Here is a 26,254-nt window from a genome sequence, read left to right on the forward strand (position 1 = left end):
CAATATGGAGCCTAAGAACCTGGATTCAAATTCTGGCTATGTTGCTTGCTAATTCCTGACTTAAAAGGTAAAATTTTTTTAAATGAGAAAAAAAAAGAAAAACAAGCAAACAACAAAAATAAATGAAAATACTATACTTTGATCCATACTTAGTCTCCATAGTTCTTTCTCTCATAAGTATTGCTCTTTCCATTCCAAATCTAATGGAATTACCTTGAATCATCTCAATGTTAAAAAGAGCCAAGTCCATCTCAGTCGATCATCATATAATCTTCTTATTACTGTGTTTTACTCACTTTATTTTACATCAGTTCATCCAAGTCTTTCCAGGCTTTTCTGAAATCAATCTGCTGATTATTTCTTATAGAAGAATAATATCCCATAATATTCATATACCATTACTTATTTAGCCATTCCTCAACTGATAGGCATCAACTCAGTTTCCAGTTACTTGTCACTATAAAAAGGGTTGCCACAAACATTGTTGTACATGTGAGACCTTTTCCCAATTTTATACAGATCTATTAGAAACACTGCTGGTTCAAAAGGTATGTATAGTTTGATAATCCTTTGGGCATAATTCTAAATTATTCTCCAGAACGGTTGGATTAATTCACAACTCCACCAACAATGCATTAGTATCCCAGTTTTCCTACATCCCCTCCTACATTTATTATTATTTTTTCTTGTCACCTTAGCCAATCTGATAAGTGTGAAATGGTACTTCATAGTTGTCTTAATTTGCATTTATCTAACCAACAGTGATTTAGAGCATTTTTTCATATGACTAGAAATCATCTGAAAATTATCTGTTCATATCCTTTGACCATTTATCAATTGGAGAATTGTTTTTATTTTTATAAATTTGAGTCTCTACATATTTTAGAAATAAGGCCTTTATCAGAAACAGTGACTGTGAAAATTTTTCCCAACTATTTCCTTCCCTTCTCATCTAGGCTGCACTGGTTTTGTTTGAACAAAAACTTATTAATTTCATGTAATCAAAATTATTCACTTTGCATTTCATAATGTTCTCTAATTCTTCTTGGGTTTAATCTGTACAAAACCTTTTTAATTTCATGTAATTAAAATTATTTACTTTTCATTTCATAACGTTCTCTAATTCTTTAGTTTTGTTTGTACAAAAACTTTTTAATTTCATGTAATCAAAATTATTTATTTTGCATTTAATAATGTTCTTTAATTCTTCTTTTGGCCATAAATTCCTTCCATCATAGATCTGAGAGACTATTTCTTATTCTCCTGATTTATAGTATCATCTTTTATGGCTAAATCATGAACTCATTTCAACTTATCTTGGTATAGGGTAATAGATGTTGGTCAATGTCTAGTTTCTGTCATACTATTTTCCAGTTTTTCCAGCAATTTTTTCAAATAATAAGTTTTTATCCCAGAAATTGGAATGCCTGGGTTTGTCAAGCACCAGATTACTATTGTCATTGATTATTGTGTCTTGTGAATCTAACCTATTCTGCTGATCTATTACTCTATTTCTTAGCCAGTACCAAATGGTTCTGATGACCACCATTTTATAATATAATTTCTGGTCTGATACATCTAGGCTACCTTCCTTTGCATTTTTTTTTCATTTAATTCCCTTAAAATTCTTATCTTTTGTTCTTCCAAATGAATTTTGTTATTTAGATTTCTTCATTTTAAAAGCTTCCTGTTCCATGTAGCTGGGAAATTACAAATATTTGGTTTATATTATTATAATATTCATTAAGAACACTGCTCTTAAAATTTTATGGATCTACATTTTGATGAACCTTTTTATTATTGTCCTCTACCCCAACTTTCCTTGCATGAGACTTATTTTTACATACAAAATATTTCCCTATTATAATATAAGCACAGACTATCTGTCCTCAGATCTCTACAACCTAGTAGAGTATGCTGTTCATTGTCTGTACTTAGGAAATATTGAAGTGAATAAAATCCTTTTTGCTGTCACCTCCTGACTTCCTTGAATATATTAATCACAAGTTTCATGGTTTTTTTACTATTCATACCCTGCTATCAAATTGAGGAATTTCAATATCCATGCTGATGATTTCTCTGACAAACCAATCTCTCCTTTCTCAGTATCATCACTGATCACCTCCTCCGTTCTAATTACCCACCATCATGATCACATCTCATATCATACAATCTCTCAAACTTCCATAGCTAAAGTTCTCCCTCAAGAATCATAACCAGCTTCTAGATCTATCTCAGAAAGGTATCATCCATTTCTTCTTTCTGGCTAGGTAGTCTTTAACCTAGCAAGAACTTCGGGAAAAAAAAATTCACTTCTGTTATTGTTCTACTTTCTTCATAAATAAGCTCTCTACTATATTCTCATTTGTTTAACTCGTACATTTCTCCACAGTTATATATCTTCTTTATATAACTGCTATTCTATCTCGTTTTGTCTAATCTTATCAATTTTAGTGATAACTGCCCTTCTTTCCCTTACCAAATTTAAAAATATATATATTCCATCAAATATCAGTGATATTTGTGATGATGATCACACTTTAGTGATACTAAAACTATATCTCCGAAATCCTAGTCATTGTTCTGTCCAATATACCACAATAACTTCATATTATACTAAGAGATTCAATCAGATAAATCCCTAATCAACAATCATTTATTTAATGCCTACTATCTGCCAGACATTGTACCAGTTTCAGGAAATATAAATGAACAAAACCCTATGCTCAAAGAGATAACTTTCAGTGAAAAACATAATGCACAACATTTATAAAGTACACACAGCAATTTCATGTGACTCTAGCAGATTCGGGCTTCATGAAAGGCTTCATGTCACAGGTAGCATTTGAACTGAACTCTGAAGGGAGGTAGGGATATTACTAAGTGGAGGTGAGGACACTGTGCATTCTAGATATGGAATATATCCTGATCAAGGCATGGAGGCAGGAGATGTAACATGTTAAGGAATAACAAGAGGACCAATTCAGTTACATTACAAAGTTTGAGAAGGTGATTCATTTTATAATAAACAGTAAACTGTAATTATCTGATAAAGAGATTTAAATGCCAAACCCATCTAGCTTCCATTTCTCCCAGACATAAAAGAGAGCCATGGGATTGTTTGTTTTTTAAATCAGATGAGTTACTTGGTCAGAACAGAATATTCCTTTGGCACCCACGAGAATACTCAGGATGGGAAAGAGGATTGTTACACATAGATCCACCAGAAACTTATTGTGGTAGTGTCAACAAGAAATAATAAAGGGCCTGCACAAGAGTGATTATGATGAATAAAACAAAATATCTGGAAGACAGCAGAGAAGGTCAAAAACCTTCATTGTCCAAATTTCCACCACAGAAACAATTAGATGAGGAAATGCACAGCAGAGGAAATAAAACAAAAGTCAGAATGAAGCAGCTGACCTGCCAAGACAATTTGAGAAGACCCAGGGAAAGATGAGACCTCGATGAACAGAGATTCAGCCAGAATGAAGTGCAAGCACCTCCAGGCTAATTCTTCAGAACCAACAAACAAGCCTTGTGGGGCAATTGGAGTTGGACTAGCCTTAGATTGAACCTTAGAAAATTTCATTGTGGGGGTTTGAGAGCAGAATACTGAAGGACTTTCCACTGTCACGGGACACCATACAAATGTGCTGACCAGACATATCCCATGTGGGAAATACAGTAGCAGAGGGGCAGGGAACACCTGCAGAACAGCAGAGTCCCCTAGTTTCAGTTCCAGGGAAGAGAGAGTTGCTGTGTTTGCCAGAGGGACTGAAAAGGGTAAGATCCTATGTGAGATAGCCTGACCTAGAGCTGGAGCTGTGATTTAGGAGTACAGCCAGGGAACAGAACTAGGAATATAAAAGTTAAGAAGGACTTGAGCTTTGTGCCATTATTCCCCATACCCTGAGCTAGAACTCAAGTTATGCCTCAGTTTCCCTGAATTATTCTGTCTCAGTCTCCCTGGTGGCAACCCCCCTTTCTGGCCATTAGGACTGAGATAATTAGGACTGGAAACAATGGCCACTAGCATTCCAAAGAGTCATAAAACTCAGATGGCATATCTCAAATATTTGGGTATCTTCTGCCTCCAACATTCTGGCTCCTAGAATTTATGATCCTTGCTCTTTACCCCCAACCTGTCAGAATGGAATTTATGGTCCTTTATTGGAACTTCCCACTCATCAGTGCTCTTCCCTCCTTGCCTTTGTTTCGCTGATTGCTGGAGCCCTATAAGAGACTCTGGAACCCCTCGCTCCTTGTTGGCTGTTTTAAGACAATAGTCCTATCCACCAGCTGGCTAAGATGGCTTAGCCAGTCCAAACTCTCCCTCTAGTAAAATATTTAAAAACCCTCTCTAATCTCTATCTTGACTCAGTTTCTCTGGAATCACAATCATGCTAATAGCTGCTAAAAATAAAATAAAACAAAAAATAAATTAAAATGAATAAGCTAAGGAGAGAGAGCCTAACCCTAAATAGTTACTATTGGGATAGAGAAAGTCTAGATTCATATAGAGAACTGAGTTCTGATTGGTTTAGAATATTACTATGGCATACAAAATAATGAGCTAGTCGATTTAGAATAAGTGGACTTAGGAAAAAAGATGTTATCTACCCTCAGAGAAACCGATGACAAGTAGAAATAAACAAAGTATGGTCATATATATGACTTTATGTGTGTATAAATGTATATATTTATATATGTGTGTGAGTGTGTGTGTGAGTGTGTGTGTGTATGTGTATGTGTGTGTGTGTGTGTGTGTGTGTGTGTGTGTGTGTGTGTGTGTGTGTACAGGCACTTAATTGGAGGGGATGTGTGGAGGGAAGAGGGGAAAATTAAGTTCTCCATACAGGAGAGAATACCAGAAAACCTAGAGGGAAGCAAAGAAAAACTGGACAATTTAGAAACAATGCATGTGGGACTTCAGGCCAAGACGGCCGAGAGGAGGCACACAGCTGTGTAGCTCCACGTTTTCTCTCATTATCCATTTCATTACAAATCTCTGAATTAATGCTTGACTGAAAAAAAAACCCACAAATAGTTACAAAGAGAAGGTATCCTTGAGATTCGCCAGGAAACGTTTTTGCTCGAGGGTGGGGACAGTTTTAGATTGGGCACAGGAGAGCACGGGAGCAGAGCGGAGATGGGGTGGGGTGTGATTGCAGCCATCTCAGTGAGGGGAGCTTTGCTACAGGATTGGATACTTTGCCCCAGCAGCAAGTCAGCAGCCCAGCAGAGAAGCTAAAAACAGCGGGGGTGAAGAATTCAACCCCAAACAGCTGGAGTCTCTCGGGACCTGGCCACCCCTCCCCCACAGTGTCTCAGCACGCTCTCGGATCTCAGAGCGCAGGCGCAGCACAGTCGAGCTAGTGCCTCACTGCCCCCTCTCCCCCCCCCCCCCCCCCGCAGTCTGTAAAGGAAGCTCGGTAACACCACCCAGCCCCTCCCCCACAAAAAGCAGACTCCATTTGGGTTTTTTCTTTTTTTCTTTGCTAGTTTGTCTTTGATTCTTCTCTGACAAAATGAGCAAAAAATTGAAAAGGACTTGAACACTTGACAGCTTCTATATGGATAGAGAGCAGACTCTAAATCCTGAGGAGAATAAAAACAGACTGTCTCTAGCTGAATCCCCAAAGGAGGAGATCATCTGTTCCTCAGCACAGATGAACCTCATAGAAGAAATTAAAAAGGCTCTCACAAGGGAGCTAGAAGAAAAATGGGAAAAGGAGAGGGAGACTTGGCAAGAGAGTCTGGAGAAGTCATCCCACTCACTTAAAGAGAGAGTAGATAAAGAAATCAAATTGTTGAAAAATAGGATTAATGAACTGGAAACAGAAAATAGGTCTCTAAAAAATAAAATTGGCGAAATGGAAAAAAATTCCATAGAAAAAAAGAACTCAATGGGACAATTAGAAAAAGATTTTAAAAGAGTGAGTGAAGAAAATACTTCATTGAAAATCAGAATCGAACAATTGGAATTGAATGACTCGAGGAGACAACAAGAATCAGTCAAGCAAATCCAAAAAAATCAAACAATGGAAAAGAATGTGAAATACCTTCTGGGGAAGACAACAGACCTGGAAAACAGATCCAGGAGAGACAATCTGAGAATTATTGGACTCCCAGAAAAGTATGATGAAAAAAAGAGCCTGGACACTATTTTCCAAGAAATTATCAAAGAGAACTGCCCAGAAGCCATAGAAACAGGGGGTAAAATAGACATTGAAAGAATTCATCGATCACCTACTGAAAGGAATCCTAAATCAAAACACCAAGGAATATAGAACCCTCAGATGAAGGAAAAAATATTGCAAGCGACTAGAAAAACCCAATACAAGTATCAAGAAGCCACAATAAGGATCACCCAGGATTTAGCAGCATCCACATTAAAGGATCGAAGGGCCTGGAATATGATATTCCAAAAGACTAAGGAACTTGGTATGCAACCAAAAATAACTTAACCAGCCAGAATGAGCATCTTTTTCCAGGGAAGAAGATGGACATTCAACGAAATAAGCGCATTTCACCTATTTTTTGGTGAAAAAAAACAGAACTTAACAAAAAGTTTGATCTACAAATATAGAACTCAAGAGAAAGCTAAAAAGGTAAAAATAATTCTTGGGAACTATATTTCTGCTATAAAGATGTATAAAGAATACATGTATACCTTGTTCTAGACACTAGATGTGGAAAGGACATTGTACCAGAAAAAGGGCAAAGTGGGGATACTACATCTCATGAAGAGGCAAAGGAAACCTATTATATCTGAGAGAAAGAATGGAGAGGGATGAATATAGTGGGTATCTTACTGCCTTCAGAATTGGCTTTAAGAGAAAAATTTTAGACATATACAATTTGTGGTGAAACTTCTCCCACCTCATTGAAAAGTGAGAAGGGAAAAGTGAAAAGGGAAGGAATAAGCTAAGCGGAAGGGAATACGGAAACTGGGAGGGAAAGGGGTAAGATAGAGGGAGGAACTCTAAGGCGGGGGGAGGGATACTAAAAAGGGAGGGCTGTGAGAAGCAAGTGGTGCTCACAAGCTTAATACTGGGAAGGGGGGGAAGGGAGAAAGAAGGGAGAAAAGCATAAACCGGGGTTAACAAGATGGCAAGTAATACAGAATTGGTCATTTTAACCATAAATGTGAACAGGGTAAACTCCCCCATAAAGAGGAAGCGGTTAGCAGAATGGATTAAAAGCCAGAATCCTACAATATGTTGTTTACAGGAAACACACCTGAAGCGGGGAGATACATGCAGGTTAAAGGTAAAAGGTTGGAGCAAAATTTACTATGCTTCAGGTGAAGTCAAAAAAGCAGAGGTAGCCATCCTGATCTCAGATCAAGCTAAAGCAAAAACTGATCTAATCAAAAGAGATAAGGAAGGGTACTATATCTTGCTAAAGGGTAGCATACATAATGAAGCAATTTCAATATTAAACATATATGCACCAAGTGGTGTAGCATCTAAATTCTTAAAAGAGAAATTAAGAGAGCTCCAAGAAGAAATAGACAGCAAAATAATAATAGTGGGAGATCTCAACTTTGCCCTCTCAGAATTAGATAAATCAAACCACAAAATAAATAAGAAAGACATCAAAGAGATAAATAGAACACTAGAAAAATCAGATGTGATAGATCTCTGGAGAAAACGTAATAGAGACAGAAAGGAGTATACTTTCTTTTCAGCAATTCACGGAACCTATACAAAAATTGACCATATGTTAGGACATCAAAAGCACAAACTCAAATGCAATAAAGCAGAAATAGTAAATACATCCTTTTCAGACCACGATGCAATGAAAATTACATTCAACAAAAAACCAGGGGAAAGTAGACCAAAAAATAATTGGAAACTAAATAATCTCATACTAAAGAATGATTGGGTGAAACAGCAAATCATAGACGTAATTAATAACTTCACCCAAGAAAACGATAATAATGAGACATTATACCAAAATGTATGGGATGCAGCCAAAGCGGTAATAAGGGGAAATTTCATATCTCTAGAGGCCTATTTGCATAAAATAGAGAAAGAGAAGGTCAATGAATTGGGCTTGCAAATAAAAATGCTAGAAAAGGAACAAATTAAAAACCCCCAGTCAAACACTAAACTTGAAATTCTAAAAATAAAAGGAGAGATCAATAAAATTGAAAGTAAAAAAACTATTGAATTAATTAATAAAACTAAGAGTTGGTTCTATGAAAAAACCAACAAAATAGACAAACCCTTAGTAAATCTGATTAAAAAAAAGGAAAGAGGAAAATCAAATTGTTAGTCTTAAAAATGAAAAGGGAGAACTCGTCACTAAAGAAGAGGAAATTAGAGCAATAATTAGGAGTTACTTTGCCCAACTTTATGCCAATAAATTTGACAACTTAAATGAAATAGAAGAATACCTCCAAAAATATAGCTTGTCCAAACTAACAGAGGAAGAAGTAAATATCCTAAACAGTCCCATCTCAGAAAAAGAAATATAACAAGCTATTAACCAACTCCCTAAGAAAAAATCCCCAAGACCAGATGGATTTACATGTGAATTCTACCAAACATTTAAAGAACAATTAACTCCAATGCTAAATAAACTATTTGAAAAAATAGGGATTGAAGGAGTCCTACCAAACTCCTTTTATGACACAGACATGGTACTGATACCTAAACCAGGTAGGTTGAAAACAGAGAAAGAAAATTATAGACCAATCTCCCTAATGAATATTGATGCTAAAATCTTAAATAAAATATTAGCAAAAAGATTACAGAAAATCATCCTCAGGATAATACACTATGACCAAGTAAGATTTATACCAGGAATGCAGAGCTGGTTCAATATTAGGAAAACTATTAGCATAATCAACTATATCAATAACCAACCAAACAAAAACCATGTGATCATCTCAATAGATGCAGAAAAAGCATTTGATAAAATCCAAAATCCATTCCTAATAAAAACACTTGAGAGTATAGGAATAAATGGACTCTTCCTTAAAATAGTCAGGAACATATATTTAAAACTGTCAGTAAGCATCATATGCAATGGGGAAAAACTGGAACCTTTCCCAGTAAGATCTGGAGTGAAGCAAGGTTGCCCACTATCACCATTATTATTCAATAATGTATTAGAAACACTAGCCTCTGCAATAAGAGTTGAGAAAGAGATTAAAGGAATTAGAGTAGGCAATGAGGAAACCAAACTATAACTCTTTTCAGATTATATGATGGTATATCTAGAGAACCCCAGAGATTCTACTAAAAAGCTATTAGAAATAATTCATAACTTTAGCAAAGTAGCAGGATACAAAATAAATCCCCATAAATCCTCAGCATTTTTATACACCACCAACAAAATCCAAGAGTAAGAGATACAAAGAGAAATTCCATTCAAAATAACTGTCTATGGCATAAAATATTTGGAAATCTATCTACCAAAGTAAAGTCAGGAATTATATGAGCAAAATTACAAAACACTTTCTACACAAATAAAGTCAGACTTAAATAATTGGAAAAATATTAAGTGCTCTTGGATAGGCCGAGCAAATATAATAAAGATGACAATACTCCCTAAACTAATCTATTTATTTAGTGCTATACCAATCAGACTTCCAAGAAAATATTTTAATGATCTAGAAAAAATAACAACAAAATTCATATGGAACAATAAAAAGTCGAGAATCTCAAGGGAATTAATGAAAAAAAAAAATCAAATGAAGGTGGCCTAGCTGTACCTGATCTAAAATTATATAATAAAGCAGCAGTCACCAAAACCATTTGGTATTGGCTAAGAAATGGATTAGTTAATCAGTGGAATAGTTTAGGTTCACAAGACAGAATAGTCAACTATAGCAATCTAGTGTTTGACAAACCCAAAGATCCTAACTTTTGGGATAAGAATTCATTATTTGATAAAAACTGCTGGGATAACTGGAAATTAGTATGGCAGAAATTAGGCATGGACCCACACTTAACACTGTATACCAAGATAAGATCAAAATCGGTCCATGACCTAGGCATGAAGAACGAGATTATAAATAAATTAAAGGAACATAGGATAGTTTATCTCTCAGACTTGTGGAGGAGAAAGAAATTTGTGACCAAAGATGAACTAGAGACCATTACAGATCACAAAATAGAAAATTTTGATTATATCAAATTAAAAAGCCTTTGTACAAACAAAACTAATGCAAACAAGATTAGAAGGGAAGGAACAAACTGGGAAAACATCTTCAGAGTTAAGGATTCTGATAAAGGCCTCATTTCCAAAATATATAAAGAATTGACTCAAATTTATAAGAAATGAAGCCATTCTCCAATTGATAAATGGTCAAAGGATATGAACAGATAATTTTCAGATGATGAAATTGAAACTATTACCACTCCTATGAAAGAGTGTTCCAAATCATTATTGAACAGAGAAATGCAAATTAAGACAACTCTGAGATACCACTACATATCTGTCAGATTGGCTAAGATGACAGGAAAAAATAATGATGAATGTTGGAGGGGATGCGGGAAAATTGGGACACTGATGCATTGTTGGTGGAGTTGTGAATGAATCCAACCATTCTGGAGAGCAATCTGGAATTATGCCCCAAAAGTTATCAAACTGTGCATATCCTTTAATCTAGCAGTGTTACTTCTGGGCTTATATCCCAAAGAGATCTTAAAGAAGGGAAAGGGACCTATATGTGCCAAAATGTTTGTGGCAGCCCTGTTTGTAGTGGCTAGAAAAGGAAATTGAATGGATGCCCATCAATTGGAGAATGGCTGGGTAAATTGTGGTATATGAATGTTATGGAATATTATTGTTCTGTAAGAAATGACCAGCAGGATGAATACAGAGAGGACTGGGGAGACTTACATGAACTGATGCTAAGTGAAATGAGCAGAACCAGGAGATCATTATATACTTCAACAACAATACTGTATGAGGATGTATTCTGATGAAAGTGGATTTCTTTGACAAAGAGACCTAACTCAGTTTCAACTGATAAATGATGAACAGAAGCAGCTACACCCAAAGAAAGAACACTGGGAAATGAATGTAAACTATTTGCATTTTTGTTTTTCTTCCCGGGTTATTTTTACCTTCTGAATCCAATTCTCCCTGTACAACAAGAGAACTGTTCGGTTCTGCAAACATATATTGTATCTAGGATATACTGTGACATATTTAACATGTATAGGACTACTTGCCATCTGGGGTAGGGGGTGGAGGGAGGAAGGGAAAAAATCAGAACAGAAGTGAGTGCAAGGGATAATGTTGTAAAGAAATTACCTTGGCATGGGTTCTGTCAATAAAAAAGTTATTATAGAAACAATGCATGTATTTATTATATAGGTTTTCTTGAAATGGAAATTTATAGCTTTTATATTGAATTTTCTCATATTCTGCTGTATACATGATGGTATTTTTTTCCTTTTCTTAATCTGTTCTTTAGTTTTAAATTAAATTTTAAAACTTTAAAAAAAATGTGAGAAAAGTAGAATCCCAAAACAAGATAACAGGATGAGTATGGGCAAGGTGAGAGAGAGAGAGAGAAAAAATAGAGTTGAGGATGTCTCCAAGTTTGTTCATCTGGATTACTATACAGATGGTAATGGTCTCAATAGAAACAAAAAGGTTAGGAAGAGGAGTGAATTTGGAGCAAAAGATTCCACTTTGGACATGACATGTGAAACAGATATCTATTGGCATCTAAGATCAGACTTCTGAACTAGAATGAATTCTCAAGAACATTAATTTTTAACATCTTTAATACATTGATATGTATGCTGGCTCCATCTCAAAAATACTGAACTGGTTCAAATAAAAGACAAACTTTTTTCCTCTCAAAATCTTGTTTCTATAACATCTGAGTGAAGTCTATAATCAATGCTATTTTTCAGTCGATATCTGTGTGCTTTTTTTCCCCTTTTAAAAACATCTCATTTAATAGGTGTGACCTGATTCAGGAACAGCCTGTATTTGGACAGATATAGGATATCCAAATTCCACAAGTCTTATGCTTTCCCAAGGAGGGCTAACTCATCAAATAGTTACATGTTCTAATATCTCTAATCAAGACAGAAAGCCTTAAACAAATAATTAGCTTTGACTGTAGAATTACACACAAAAACACTATTGATGACTATGCCAACAGCTCTTCATTATGGTAACCAATATTTGGGTTTTGAGTCAGAAAGATCAGAAATTTTGCATTTTCTACTTAATTTTTTCAACTGAAGAAACTTGGGTGAATTTTTTGTATACTTTAAGGCAGTACATTTATTTAGCATTTTACAACTTATAAATAGTTTTGAGAACCACAACACTGACAGTTAGGTATTGTGGATATTAACCAATCAAGCAATAAACATTTGTTAAGTATCTACTAGGCATTGTACTAAGTACTGGGTATAAAAGAAAAACAGAGAAAAAGAGACAAATAAAGAAAGAGAGAGAGAGAGAGAGAGCGAGAGAGAGACAGACAGACACAGAGAGAGAAGATATGAAAACTAATTTTACAGAGAAGAAAAATGAGGATCCCAGAGAAGATAAATAACTAACCCACAATCACATAGTCCACAAGTAGTAGTGCTAATAAATGGTAAAATTATTCTAGTACCAAATATAGCATTCTTTCCATTTCACAGCATTGTTACTTTTTTTGAATCTTACCTTTTCAAGTAATCTGCTTCTAATTTTTTTCATAGGATACTCTCTTTCGGGGAAAATTCAATAATAATAAAAACTTATTTTATATACATTAGATTTTTTTGTGTGTTCTTTCTCCCCAAATTCCCTACATAAATTATTTGCATAAGAAATTTTTTGTTTGCTTGAAATTTAAATGAAATGAAATATTCTAATCTTCATTTTACTATTATACTAGAGAAATTTGCATGCTCCTCTAAAGGTATAAATGGTCTCATTAAGAAAAAAATACATTTTATTTATGTATATCATAAATGTTTAATCATAGATTACATCTATAAAGTGCTTTAAGTATAAAATTTTCCACAACATCCTTATGAGGCATTTATTTACATGTAAAAAATTAATCATCTTTATTATATCAATTTAATGTTCATGAAGAAATTCCTAAATTAGCTTTATTTGTTAGTATCATGGAAGAAACTGATTGTCTTTGATGGGCATGATGTTTTGTCAAATAGGAGGATGGAGCAAGGGGAAAACAGAGTTAAGAAGCAAAACAACAAGTCTGAAAATCTTATGACTTTACAAGTAGTAAATACTTTGATAAAATTAAATCAGGAATCTGGCAACTCCTTTATAAGAACTTAAGTGAAATGCAGGCACTTCAATGAAATGTCCCCTTATTCTCTCAGGCTCTTTTGAACTTTCAGAGTATCTTTGTGTCTCTCTCATTATACTTTCATAGTGCATCATGATTCTTAATTATTTCTCTTCATGTCTTGGCTCCTCCTTCACTTAATTCCTTGAGGACAGAAACCATATTATATTTTGTCCCTCATTCATAGTAAGTGTTCAGTGACTTGAACAAATACTCATTTGCAATTTAATTTTTTCCTTTTGATAAACAAGTATTCAATGTCCACTATACCCAAGAAACTATGCTAGACAGTATAGGTTATAAAAGGGAATTGTAAAATGGTATCAAAACTCACATCACAAAGAAAAGAAAATAATCAAAGAATTAATTTCTTCAAATAGTTGTCACTTTACCATAATTAATATAATCAAGACTCTCAAGACAGTTACATAATGAACATATGACACTTTTTAGAAATGCAAAAGCCAAAAATCAGAAAATTCATAAATAACCAAGAGAAAAATATTAACAACACAAAAATGATGTTTTAAATCCTAATCAGAAGATAGAAGCTAAGCTATCTCAGGTACCTGTTAATTTAAATGGACTACCAAAAAAATTTCAATGCACTAAAGAGAAGACTCTCAGTGAATGTGATTTTAGTATTAATAAATGATTATTGGATTTTTTAAAAATAGCTTCAGAGGTGTAGTTTGTTTTCTGGAGGTCTTTGGACCAGCCTTTGTTTCAGTAGAGTAATCACCATGAGAACAGCCAGGTGATAAAGTCCAAAAGTCTTTATTGTCTCTTTCATAGTCTGTCTCCTTGCCTGGGGCTCAGCTAGCTTTCTGGAGGCACTTCAGACAGGCCAGTATCTCAATGGGGGAAGCAGGAAGATAGGCCAGCTAACTCCAGCCTCCAATTCTCTGTCTTCTCTTCAGTCCTCCTCTAGATCTGACTCTGACCTCTTAAATACTCTCTTACAATTAAATCTATTCATCATACTGAGTATAAGCCAATCATTATATCACTAGGGAATCATTATTTGTTGTAATATTAATTCAATCATACTGAACTAGAGAACTATTAATCACCATGCTAAACTAGATAACCATTGTCTCATCAATTCCACTGAGTTAGCGCCTTGTAAGAATCCTTATTTCAAGTATACTTCTCCCCAAAGAAATACTAAAGAAGGGAAAGGGACCTGTATGTGCCAAAATGTTTGTAGCAGCCCTGTTTGTAGTGGCCAGAAACTGGAAAGTGAATGGATGCCCATCAATTGGAGAATGGCTGGGTAAATTGTGGTATATGAATGTTATGGAATATTATTGTTCTGTAAGAAATGACCAGCAGGATGAATACAGAGAGGACTGGAGAGACTTACATGAACTGATGCTAAGTGAAATGAGCAGAACCAGGAGATCATTATACACTTCGACAACGATATTGTATGAGGACATATTTTGATGGAAGTGGATTTCTTTGACAAAGAGACCTGAGTTTCAATTGATAAATGACGGACAAAAGCAGCTACACCCAAAGAAAGAACACTGGGAAACGAATGTGAACTATCTGCATTTTTGTTTTTCTTCCCGGGTTATTTATACCTTCTGAATCCAATTCTCCCTACGCAACAAGAGAACTGTTCGGTTCTGCAAACATATATTGTATCTAGGATATACTGCAACATATCCAACATATAAAGGACTGCTTGCCATCTAGGGGAGGGGGTGGAGGGAGGGAGGGGAAAAAAAAATAGGAACAGAAACGAGTGTCAATATAAAGTAATTATTAAATAAAAAATTAAAAAAAAAAAAAGTATACTTCTCCAGAGTTCTGGCCCATTACATTTCCCGCTTTCTTTTGTTTTTTTTGTTTCTTTTGCCAAGGAAATTTGGCAAATGGATGTGATCCATTATAAATCTTTTGGTGGTCTGTCTTTTATCCATGTTGTGGTAGACACCTTTTCAGGATTTACTTTTGCCACACCAGCAGCAAAAGAGACAGCCCGAGTGGTCACTGAATTCCTCACACAAGCATTTAATATTATGGGTGTGCCACAAGCAATAAAAACAGACAATGGACCTGCATATACTTCTAAACATTTTGCACACGTTTGTGCACAGTATAAGATTTTACACACCACTGGCATACCTTTTAATCTTCAAGGACAGGCATAGTAGAAAGGAGAAACAAAGACATTAAGATGCTGCTCCAAAAACAAAAGAAAGGGGGAGCGGAGCCACAGGTAACCCTAAAGAACTTATAAATCTATTTATACAATTTATTTTATTTTATACTATTAATTTTTAAATTTTTGATGGAGATGCACTCGCTCCAGCCGACAAGTTTTATAATCCACCGGAAGGGCAGTGTCCAGTGTGAGCAGCTCCACTATCTTTAGATAATCACCAGGTGATGTGGAGAGACCCAGAAAGTGGTTAATGAAAAGGACCAGATAGGTTAACTGCTTGGGGGAGCGGGTTTGCTTGTATCTCTACAGATGGAGAAGGAATCAGATGGGTGCCAACGACCTGTATTCCCCTTGCCCATCAGAGAGAGAGAGAGAGAGAGAGAGAGAGAGAGAGAGACAGAAAAAGAGAAAAATCTCAAAATAAAGGAGAAGACCTAAGAAACATCTGACACCGAAAGAGAATGTCTGATAATGAGACTGTTACAGAATCACTGGATCCCCCAAGATAAAAAAATTGTTAATAAAACTGTTGCAGAACTTCAAAACCAGCAGAAATCATTGGATTCCCTAAAACATGATAAGACTGATCCAGGACTTCAAGATCTGCAGGAATCATGGGATTTCCTGACACATGATGAGACTATTGCAGGACTTCAAAACTTGCAGAAATTATCGGATTCCCTGACACATGAAGTAATGAACAACAGATTGGTTTGGGACTATTTCTAAGCCTTATGGACACATATAATTCCTGATGTTGATTCATGTTGTTTGTTACATCACTACCAGCCTATGTTACTATGTGCTTGTGTAATATCTCCCATGTTGATGGATTTATGTATACCTGTTTCAATTGAGACCCTTCAGAAACCGGCTAATCTGGTTTGATTGCCCACTTCCCTTTGGTGTTTTCATCTCCCTTCCTGAGAAGTCAGGAAGGGCATGATCGTCTGCTTTCTGGGGTTCTCATCTCCCTGAGAAGTCAAGGAGGGCATGACCATTTATGTTCTAAAACAAAAGAAAGCGCGAGATGTAATGGGCCAGAACTCTAAAGAAATATACTTAGGCAAGGATTCTTACAACAAGGTGTTAACTCAGTGGAATTGATAATACAATGATTATCTAGTTTAGCATGTTGATTAATAATTCTCTAGTTCAGTATGACTGATTTAACCTTACAACAAATAATGGTTCCCTAGTAATATAATGATTGGCTTATACTCAGTATGATGAATGGATTTAATTGTAATAGAATATTTAAGGGGTCAGAATAAGACCTAGAAGAAGGATCAAACATTTTCGGAAATAGAATCGGAGAAGACAGAGAACTGGAGGCTGGAGCTGGCTGGCCTGTTCTCCTGCTTCCCCCACTGAGACCAAAGCCAGTCTGAAGGCCTCCAGAAAGCTAATGGAGCCCCAGGCAAGGAGACAGACTGTGAAAGAGACAATAAAGACTTCTGGACTTTATCACCTGGCTATTCTCATTGGTGATTACTCTGCTGAAATGAAGGCTGGTCCAAAGACCTCCAGAAAGCAAACCAGAACACTACACAGAGCTTACCATTAATAAATACTACTGGGTTAAAGTTACAGGAACCAAATCAGCTCCAGAAGAATGAAGTTTTTAAAGAAGATTTTATCTTTTAAATTTTAAAGAACAAATGTTCAATGATAGAAGGGTTATTCTGAAATAATAATGATCAAAACACTAATATGGAGAATTCATATTTCAGGTGGGAACTAATTTAGGCAACTCACAAATGTAACTTCTAAAGATTTTTCTGTGATTCAATGCCCAAGAAATTTTTAGAACCCATTCTACTGACAAAATTTTAAAATCCTCCTGATATAAGAAGCGCTGAAAGTATACTAAGTATTTGTCACACCTTAAAGGGAATCCATGTTGTTAAAAATAACACCCCTGACACTGAAAATCAAATCTCAAGGAAAATTTATTAAAGAAGAATCTTAAAGAATCATCTTAACATTTCTAGCCAGAAGCAGGGGCCCCCACTCCTCTTAGGAAAGAGGGAGCACTGAGTACAGAAATGGGGGAATCTTTATACTTGCTCATGTAATGCAGCTCCTCCCTTCAGAAAATGGATTGGTCCATTTCATATGGGTTACAGTCTTTCTGATATACCCACTACATGTTTTCCCTTAATATGTATAAAATATGTTCCTCCTCTCCCCCATCATATATCCCATGGAAAACTCCTCCTCTGGGATGTGTCTTTTAATATTCAATTAGCCCATTGCAGTAGTAATTTAGTCAAGTCAGGTCACTGACCCCCAACTAGTTTGGGTTAGATGAGCTATTATCTTAAATTTGTGGTTCTCAAAACCACAAGACTCTTTCTGATGGGCTGAATCCATCTGTGCCTTCCTAGAGCCCAAATTTCTTGTTTGCTCAAAGCTTCTATTGATTGCTAATTGTTCTGTGAATCCTAAATTTTCTTAACCTGTCACATTCTGAAAACCTCATGGTCAGTGGTATCTGATGAGTGGAGCCTAAAACTGAATGGGGTACCCTGAAACTCTCTCTGAAACTCCTTCAAGGAGAAAGTCTCCTTGAATCCTGCCTCTGTAAAAGACCCCACTAGAAGAAAACAGGATAAACAGCTTCATTCTGTTATCCTGAGAGCCAGGTACCACCCCCATTGATAACACTCACTAATGATTAAGCTTTACTGTGGAAATCCAAATTTTCAGCAGTTCTCACAATGTCATTCAGACTATAAATTTTTTTAAGGACCGAGACTAGGTCTTGTTTATGTCTGTACCATCTTCTAGTACCAAGAACAAAGTACTATTACACACAAAATAATAGAATCTAGAGAACCAGGATTGAAATCTATCTCTTCTAATTTTAAAAATCTTGAGCAAGGACCCTGATGCTGTGAGCTGTTCCTCATTACCCCCAATCCACCTTCCCACAGCCATTGTGTAGGAGAGCTACCCCAATAGAGAAAGGGCCTATATTATCAGCCCCACCACTTCCACCACCAAATAGAATGTAAACTCCTCAAGAGGTACTATGCTGCTTTTCTACTTGTATACCCATTAAAATATTGATTTGCACATACTAAATGTATAAAAACTTTTTCATTCACTTATTATGAATCTCAGTTTCCTCATCAGGAAAATTAAAGAGTTGAACTGGAGTACCCTTAAGGTCCCTCCCAGCTCTAAATCTATGATCCTATGATTAGGAAATCTGAGGAATACATCAATTAAGGCAGTTATATTTAAAAAAATTTTTTAATAAAAATAAAAGGAACTGCAATTAAGAGTCAGAAAACAAAGATCAAATCAGTTCCACTCAGGCTTTGTGTACCTAAGTCTGTCACCTTACTCTCTGAAGATCAGTTTCTTTATCTATAAAATGGGAATAGTTGATTTAAAATACAAGAAGGATGTAAACAATTTGAAAAGGAAAAAGAGAAGAGTTAGGAAAAGGAACACATTAGTGTATTAAGAAGAAAGGGGGGGGGGGAGGAAGAACTTGGTATTTCCCATAATTTTGAGTTTGTGAGAAATAAAATACACAAATAAAAAGGAAAAAGTGGAAAGAGTGGTATCTCATCCTTATCTGACAAAAGAGGACTAAACACACACACACATACACACACAGCATGTGCAATATATCAGATTCAGATTCAACAGAGAAACAAGTGGGAATTGGGAGTGAGGCGTTAAGAGAGAGAATAATATTAGGGACAGAATAATTACAAGCAAAACAAACTTCTTAATCCTGCAAATGGGGAGACAAGGAGAGGAAGAAAAGTAGAAGAATTAGAATCTAAGAGAATGCCCTAGTTTACTTTTTAGATAACAGGGATATAGTTAAATAAACAGTGGTTTAGGAAAATAATAGAATGTTATTGCCTCATATGAAATGAATGAATAAAATAACAGAGAATTCTGTATTCAGATACAAAGAGAAGTGAGAAAAATCAGAACAATTTAGACAAGGACAGCAGCACTCAAAGGAAAAACAACTGAAAGATTTCAGAGTTTTGATCAATACAATGACCAATCTCATTTCCAAACAATGATGAAGTATACCATTGTCCGGACAAAGGTCAGGAACCCTGGATAGGAGAGACACACATTTTGGACACAGCCACTGAAAAGATACGTTTTGTTTGATTAGTTTTGTTACAAGTTTATTGTAGAGTTAGTTTTTTTAATTTCTTCCTCACTTTCTCTCTCCAACAAGACGACCATGGTAAGATTTTTTTTTTTTAATGTACAGGAAAGAACAGAAGGAAGTTCAAATGGAAGCCCAGATAAACAAAGCAGTTTTGAAATTAAAACGCATATATATTTCATAAGGTGGTGTTGTACAGTGGATAAAATCTTAGGTCTGGAGGAAGGAAGACTTGATTTGGAATCCGGCCTCAGCTATTTATTTGTTGTGTGACTGAAAAAGTTACTTAGCCTCTGCTTGCTTCAGTTTCTTCAACTATAAAAAATGGGGCTAATACCACATACTTTGCAAGGTTTTTGGAGGATCAAATGAGATAATATTTGTAAAGTTTTCAGTGCAGGGTTGGAGAATTAATTTCTCTTTCTTTACCCTTTTTTAAAAAGTAACTGGTATGAAGTGGAAAGTTACAGTTTCACACAGAATCCTATTTCGTGTTTTAATGTGTATAGTATTAAAGTCCCTGTTTTATTTTTAAGTTCAAAACCATATATGGTGATAAAGGAGCCGTGATACTTACCATATTTTCTACACGAAGTTCAAATGGCATTGGATTATATACCATAAGCTGGACTTCACAAACATCTCCTTGAACCCACTGGAAATCTATAAAAACATAACAAGAAACATTGATTTTCACATTTACATTTAAAATGGCTTTCAGGATTTTGCTTTAGCCACTGGTTTCTCCCAATGAGGCAGACAAATACAATCACCATTAAAGAATGAATTCAAAACTAACTTTTCACTAGTCCTCTCCACCACAAAGCAAAGTAGGATGTATAGTAACAAGTTATACCTGCCATAGCAATAGTCCAACCTTAAAGAGATATGCCTTACAGATCTACATTAGGGATTTATTGGAAGAAGGCCCAATTTACTTCTGCATTTAAAAAAATAACAACAACAACAATAACAACAATATGCCAGTCAAGAATGTAGTGGGCACCAGCTCAGATGATTAGCCCTGTAATACAGAAGGATCAACAATCTACGCATAGGAGCCAAAAAGTATAAGAATGATGATTCTGGAATGACTGCAATTAATCTTCATCATTTGCCAAGTAAGATACCAGTCATTGACCTCAACTATCCTCAAGTCTATAAGAGTCAAAGACTAACAGAATGAATATTAGAATTGGTGTAAAATTAGGGACCATATAATCCAACTTCCTAGTTTATTTTTGGGTTGTTTTTTAAAATATTTTTCATTGATACTTTCTGCTTTTTCATTAAATTTATTTCCAAATATAATCTTTTTTTCTTTTCTACCCAACAAGTCTTCCTCTGTAACAAAGATTTAAAAAGAAGATAAAAATCAGTTCAGAAAATGTGTAATGTTCTACGTACATTTCCTTACACAGAAACAAAAGGAGGTGAAGTTTTCTCTAGGATCATTAATCATTGCAATTACAGAATGTCCAGTTTTATTTTATTCTTTTTTACATCCCAACCCTCTCACTTTATAAAGAAACCAAGTCCCAAGAATATTAAACAGCAGAAATGGAACTAGGACCCATAGAAAAAAAAAAAGAAGAAAATTCAGAAATGGATACAGGCAAATAGGTCGCTATTGATATGACCACATTAACCCTAAAATATACCTTTTTTTAAAGTGTCCATAAGAGATTCATAGTGTCATACACAATCTTTTATTTCTATTTGTATATGAAAATGATCATGTATATTGATATATGTCAAATTCACAACTTTTAAAAATTGGGGAAGAGATAAAAATTTAAATAGGAAAACTGTTTACATGTTAGTGTACTAAAAGCTAACTATGTAAATAAGGTATAATTATATTTCTGATAAAGTTCTTCCACTTTTGTCCTGATCTTCAGTCTCACAGTTCTTACCGCCTAGATATCACATAAATACTAAACTCAATACATCCAAAACTGAATTCACTACCTGTGTTCCTCTGTCCAAACTCTCTCTTCTATTCCTATAAAAAGTACTATCCTCCTCACAGTTAGCCAGGCTCAAAATCTTGATGTCATCCTTGATTCCTCATTCTCTCTAATTTCTAAAAAATTGTCAGGTCCTGTCATTTCTACCCTTGTAAACAGCACTTTCTCTTCTCTGACACTGCCAGTACCTCTCACTTGGCCTGTTACCACAGCTGGTTGATTTTACTGCCTTAAGTCTCTCTCTACTTCAATCCTTCCTCCATTCAACTCCCAAATGATAATCCTAAAGCACAGGTCATTTCCCCTTGACCTCTACTCAGTCAGCCTCAATAGTTCTCTGTTATTTCCAGGATCAAATATAAAATCTACTGTCTTTTAAAATCTTCCCTAACCTGGTTCCTTCCTCTCTTTGCAGTATTTCTGCACCTTACATCCATCTACAACCCACCCACATATTTTACAATCCACTGCCATAGTCCTCCTTACTGTTCTTAAACAAGACATTTTACCTCCCAACCCCAGGAATTTTCACTCCTTCCTTACTTTTCATTTATGCCTTACATTTTTCCCAGACTTCCTTCAAATCTCAGCCAAAGTCATGCCTTCTGCAAGAAACCTGCAGAGCTCACCCTTCATTCAAATGCCTTCCCTCTATCGATTATCTCCAATTTTCCCTGTTCCTATCTTTTTTATACAGAGTTCTTTGCATATTCTCTCCTCCATTTGATTGTTAGCTCCTGAAAAACATAGGCTGTTTTTTGCCTTTTTTTCCCCAGTACTTAGCCTACTGCCTGGCACTTTAAAAAGTCACTTAATAAATGCTTATTGACTGACTTACTGACTAAATCCAATGCCTCTTGATACCACAGAGGTGACTCTGGGTTCTTAAAGGCCAGGGGAAAAAAAAAAAAGAAATTCTACCAAACTAGAAAGGGTTCAAGAATAGGCTTGGAGATGATAACTGTTGTCAAAGACTCATCTAGCTAAATTCAAAGAGGCTTAGGACCTCAGCTTGAATACTGGGTGAAATTTTTGGTTCCAGAACATTTCTAAGTAAGGAAAGAAATGCAATTTCATCATCCTGAGAAAATTACAGGACTTTGAAATTCTGCAGTATTGCTAGCCTTGAACTACCTACTTCAGAGAGTTGATATAAAGAAAGCATTTTGTAAATTATTACAATACAACAGAGATATGTGCTTTTATTGAAGAAATTTGTAATTCAGTGAAAGCAACACTAGATTTGATGTCAGAAGACTGAGGAATTAATCTTAAGGGAAAAAACCCTGGACTATATGCTTCACCCAGGCTAGCTGTAAATTTAATACATTATAAACCATAAAATGCTTATATGCACAACAGCCAATCAATACCATTTTTGTTGTTGTTTTGGACTTATAATTTCATTGGCACATGGAATTTCTAGTAAAAGAATTCCCTCTAACAATGAATGCAACCTGGAATCTGTTCCACAACTTGTAGCCTTAAAGACTAGGCCAATGTACTGAGAGATCACATGACTCAACCCACACAAAGGCAGGACTTCAAACTAGGTTCTGACTCTATGTCTAGCTCTCTGCACACTATCCCTCGGCTGACACTCAGCATAATTGTTATTATTATTGGTGGTGGTGGTTATGGCATTGGTATTAATCATTTTGGGAAAACCAGAATGGCTACCCACTAGCAAAGCCAATTTTGGTTTTTGTAGTTTGGGAGTTACTCTGCCCTTGACAAATAACAATAAAATTCAGCTTCTGTCTAAAAAAAATTTCTTCCCATTGAACCTAGTTCTACCTTACCCTATTTTCACAAAAACAAGTTAAGAAGAAAAAAAAAAAAATGGTAGCAATAGATGGAGATAGGCAAAGCCATATAAGTTTAAGTAGAAAACAGCAGTTCACCTTAGTGAACTCATAGTACAGACAAAATTTCCTACTATTTACCTATTGTGTTTAGAATAAATGGAAAGCATTGCATTGTATTTGTTTCCCTGGCAATCATACAAATTAAGCAGGCAAACCATTTATCGGGGGCTGATTAGGTTCATTCTACTGTAGATGATGTAGTTATTATATTAAATGCTCAGAATAAGTTTCTTTGAAATGCTTTTATATTTAGTAACACCAGGCAAACAAGCTGGGATTTAAATGAGCAATCATGCACATTTGCACCATCTTTAGATTGATTTCAATTAAGATCTCTGAATAAGTTTTTAAGGCAAGAACTGTGTGTGTTTATCTGTAGTGTCAAGGTTCAAACACTTCTAACTGCCAGAAGTCTGACACAAGCAAACTTGAGAGAAAAGGATAAATCTCAAAAGGTATCATCAATGATACAATTACTGCCAAACTTATGACATAAGAGTTCTCGTTGCCCAGTCACCCACTATCCTTAAGACTTTCATAAGCTTACATGACAGACCATAACAAAAGATTAACCAGGGACATTCAACAAAGAAAAACAAATTACAGAAACCTATGGAAAACCACCCAAGTAACCACACTCCCCAGTCACGTGGCTGAACAGTTTCTAGGTATAATCTGCTCTCTAACTTTTCTGCGGTTAACAAAATTAGCTCCCAAATTTAAGAAAAATCAGTGTAAGTCAAAATATAAATAGGCAGTTCTCAAAAGATGAAATCTGAGCTCTCAGTAACTCTAAGAAACAGCATTCCCAAGCATTTAATGAAAATTAAAGCACCTCTGAGTTTCCACCTCAAAGCTATTAAGTCATCAAAGATTCCGAGAAAATCCTTGAAAAATGTTGGAAGGGCTACAGAAAAACAGCAACATTTCGGTTATGTTGGTGGAGAAAGAATTGGTCTAGATATCATGGAAAGCAATTTAGATTTATACCTAAAGCAATAAACTATACATCAATTTTGACCCAACAAAACTACTACTAGGCCTAAATCCCAAAGAAATCAAGTTGGAGGGGGGGAGGGGCAGGTTGTTGAATTTGGATTTTGTGCAGCAGTAAGACACTGGAAACTAAGGAGGTATAAATTACTAAGAAATAGCTAGGCAAAGTATGTAGGTAAATTTTATGGAATATTATCACACCATAAAAAATATTATGAAAGAAATGGCCCCAGTCCTGGGTTGAACCAGAAACTTGACACTACTTGTATGAACTGATACAAAGTGAAGAGAATAAGAGAACAATTTCTACAATAACAGCAACACTATAAAGATGAACAACTTTGAACAACATAATAAGCCATTGATACAGTAACCATTCGATTCCAGAAGGCTGATAGTAAAGATAGATTATTCCTCTCCTAACAGAAAGGCAGAAAGGTGATAAGATTCAAATTCAGAATGACATAAATATATGTGTGCGTGTGTGTGTGTGTGTGTGGTGTGTGTATACACACCACACACATACACCTGATAAATGTAAGAATTTGTTTTAATTATGCATATTTATCATAAAAAATTTTTTTTCTTCTTTTTCCCAAGGGAGGAGTTGGAAAGGTGGGAGGGAGAGAAAATATATAAATATTAATTGAAAAAATTCAAGAGAAAAAAAGTCTCCAGAATAAGACTAATTCTGCTTTTTAAAGAATTAAAAATTAAATTACACCCTGAGAATAAGAGAAATTGATGTTCTTATTAGGGTGTCTTTCTGTCTCACAGCTCAATTATTCTGTCTTCCTGAATCAAAGTCAAAGGAGCACATGTTATTGACCATTAGATATGCCCCCAGGCACTATGGAACAATATGAAAGAGGAAGAATGCAAGCACCTAGTCTTCAGAGAGCATAGAATTTCAAGTAAAATAAGATTTATACACATGAAATAATTAGAAAAAAGACATAATAGTAAAATTCTTGAAGGAAAGAAACCTTTTGATTTTTTTTTCTCACTATTCAAAGTAAATGGTCTATTCACCTCTTAATAAAATATATCCTTATTTCTGAAATATTAGAGTTCCTCTGAATCTTCACTGTTCATATTTAAATGTTCTTCTCATAGAACTTGTTAATTTGGGTGTGAGCTCTGAGAAGCCATATCTCATTTCTGCGTTAATTGAAAGAATGGGGATACAAAGTTGGAATTCCTTCTGTTTTGTTTTCAGTAATCAGAAGAACATGGAGAACTGGGCTCAATAATATGAGAGGGAATAGCCATTGATAATACTTGAGCCCAAACTAGGCTGATATACCTCGCTTGAGAATACAGCTCTACTGAACTTGTATATCAAAATTATCAAATGAGATTATCAATGAAGGTCCACTGCAATCTGAAGAAGCACTACTTTCCTAAATAGATCTCAGACTACCTTCTACCATTTAAACTAGAATAACACATTTCTTGTCCTTTCTGAAGCTGTCATGCCTTCTAAACATAATCACAATACTAAATTAATAAAAATAATAATGTATAAATATAATAAAAGTTATGGATTGGGAGCCACACCTCTGAGTTGGAAGAGATGTCCTTTGCTACTATCTATATAATCTCAGACAAGTTACTTAACATCTCTGTACCTCAGTTTCTTCATCTACAAAGTGATAAATTGGACTAGAGGATCTCAACTGCTCAATCCAAATCCAGGATGTAATAAATCTCATGAAACTCAACTTAAATGGCAGTTCTCTAGGAATTGTATATCATTCTGAATACTGGATTTCTCATTTCTGCATACTG

At 35.3% G+C, this 26,254-nt stretch overlaps 1 protein-coding gene across 3 annotated transcripts in view; it reads right to left on the reverse strand.

Annotated features, from left to right (window-relative positions):
* Positions 1 to 26,254, reverse strand: part of TRAPPC9 (trafficking protein particle complex subunit 9) — a 1,007,235-nt gene that overhangs the window by 802,757 nt on the left and 178,224 nt on the right. For all 3 annotated transcript variants that reach the window (XM_051971143.1, XM_051971142.1, XM_051971144.1), the window contains one exon: positions 20,207 to 20,292. In XM_051971143.1, coding sequence (XP_051827103.1) covers positions 20,207 to 20,292 — 86 coding nt within the window. The remainder of the gene's footprint in view (positions 1 to 20,206; positions 20,293 to 26,254) is intronic.

Source organism: Antechinus flavipes, chromosome 1 (assembly GCF_016432865.1).
Source record: "Antechinus flavipes isolate AdamAnt ecotype Samford, QLD, Australia chromosome 1, AdamAnt_v2, whole genome shotgun sequence".
NCBI classification, from domain to species: domain Eukaryota; kingdom Metazoa; phylum Chordata; class Mammalia; order Dasyuromorphia; family Dasyuridae; genus Antechinus; species Antechinus flavipes.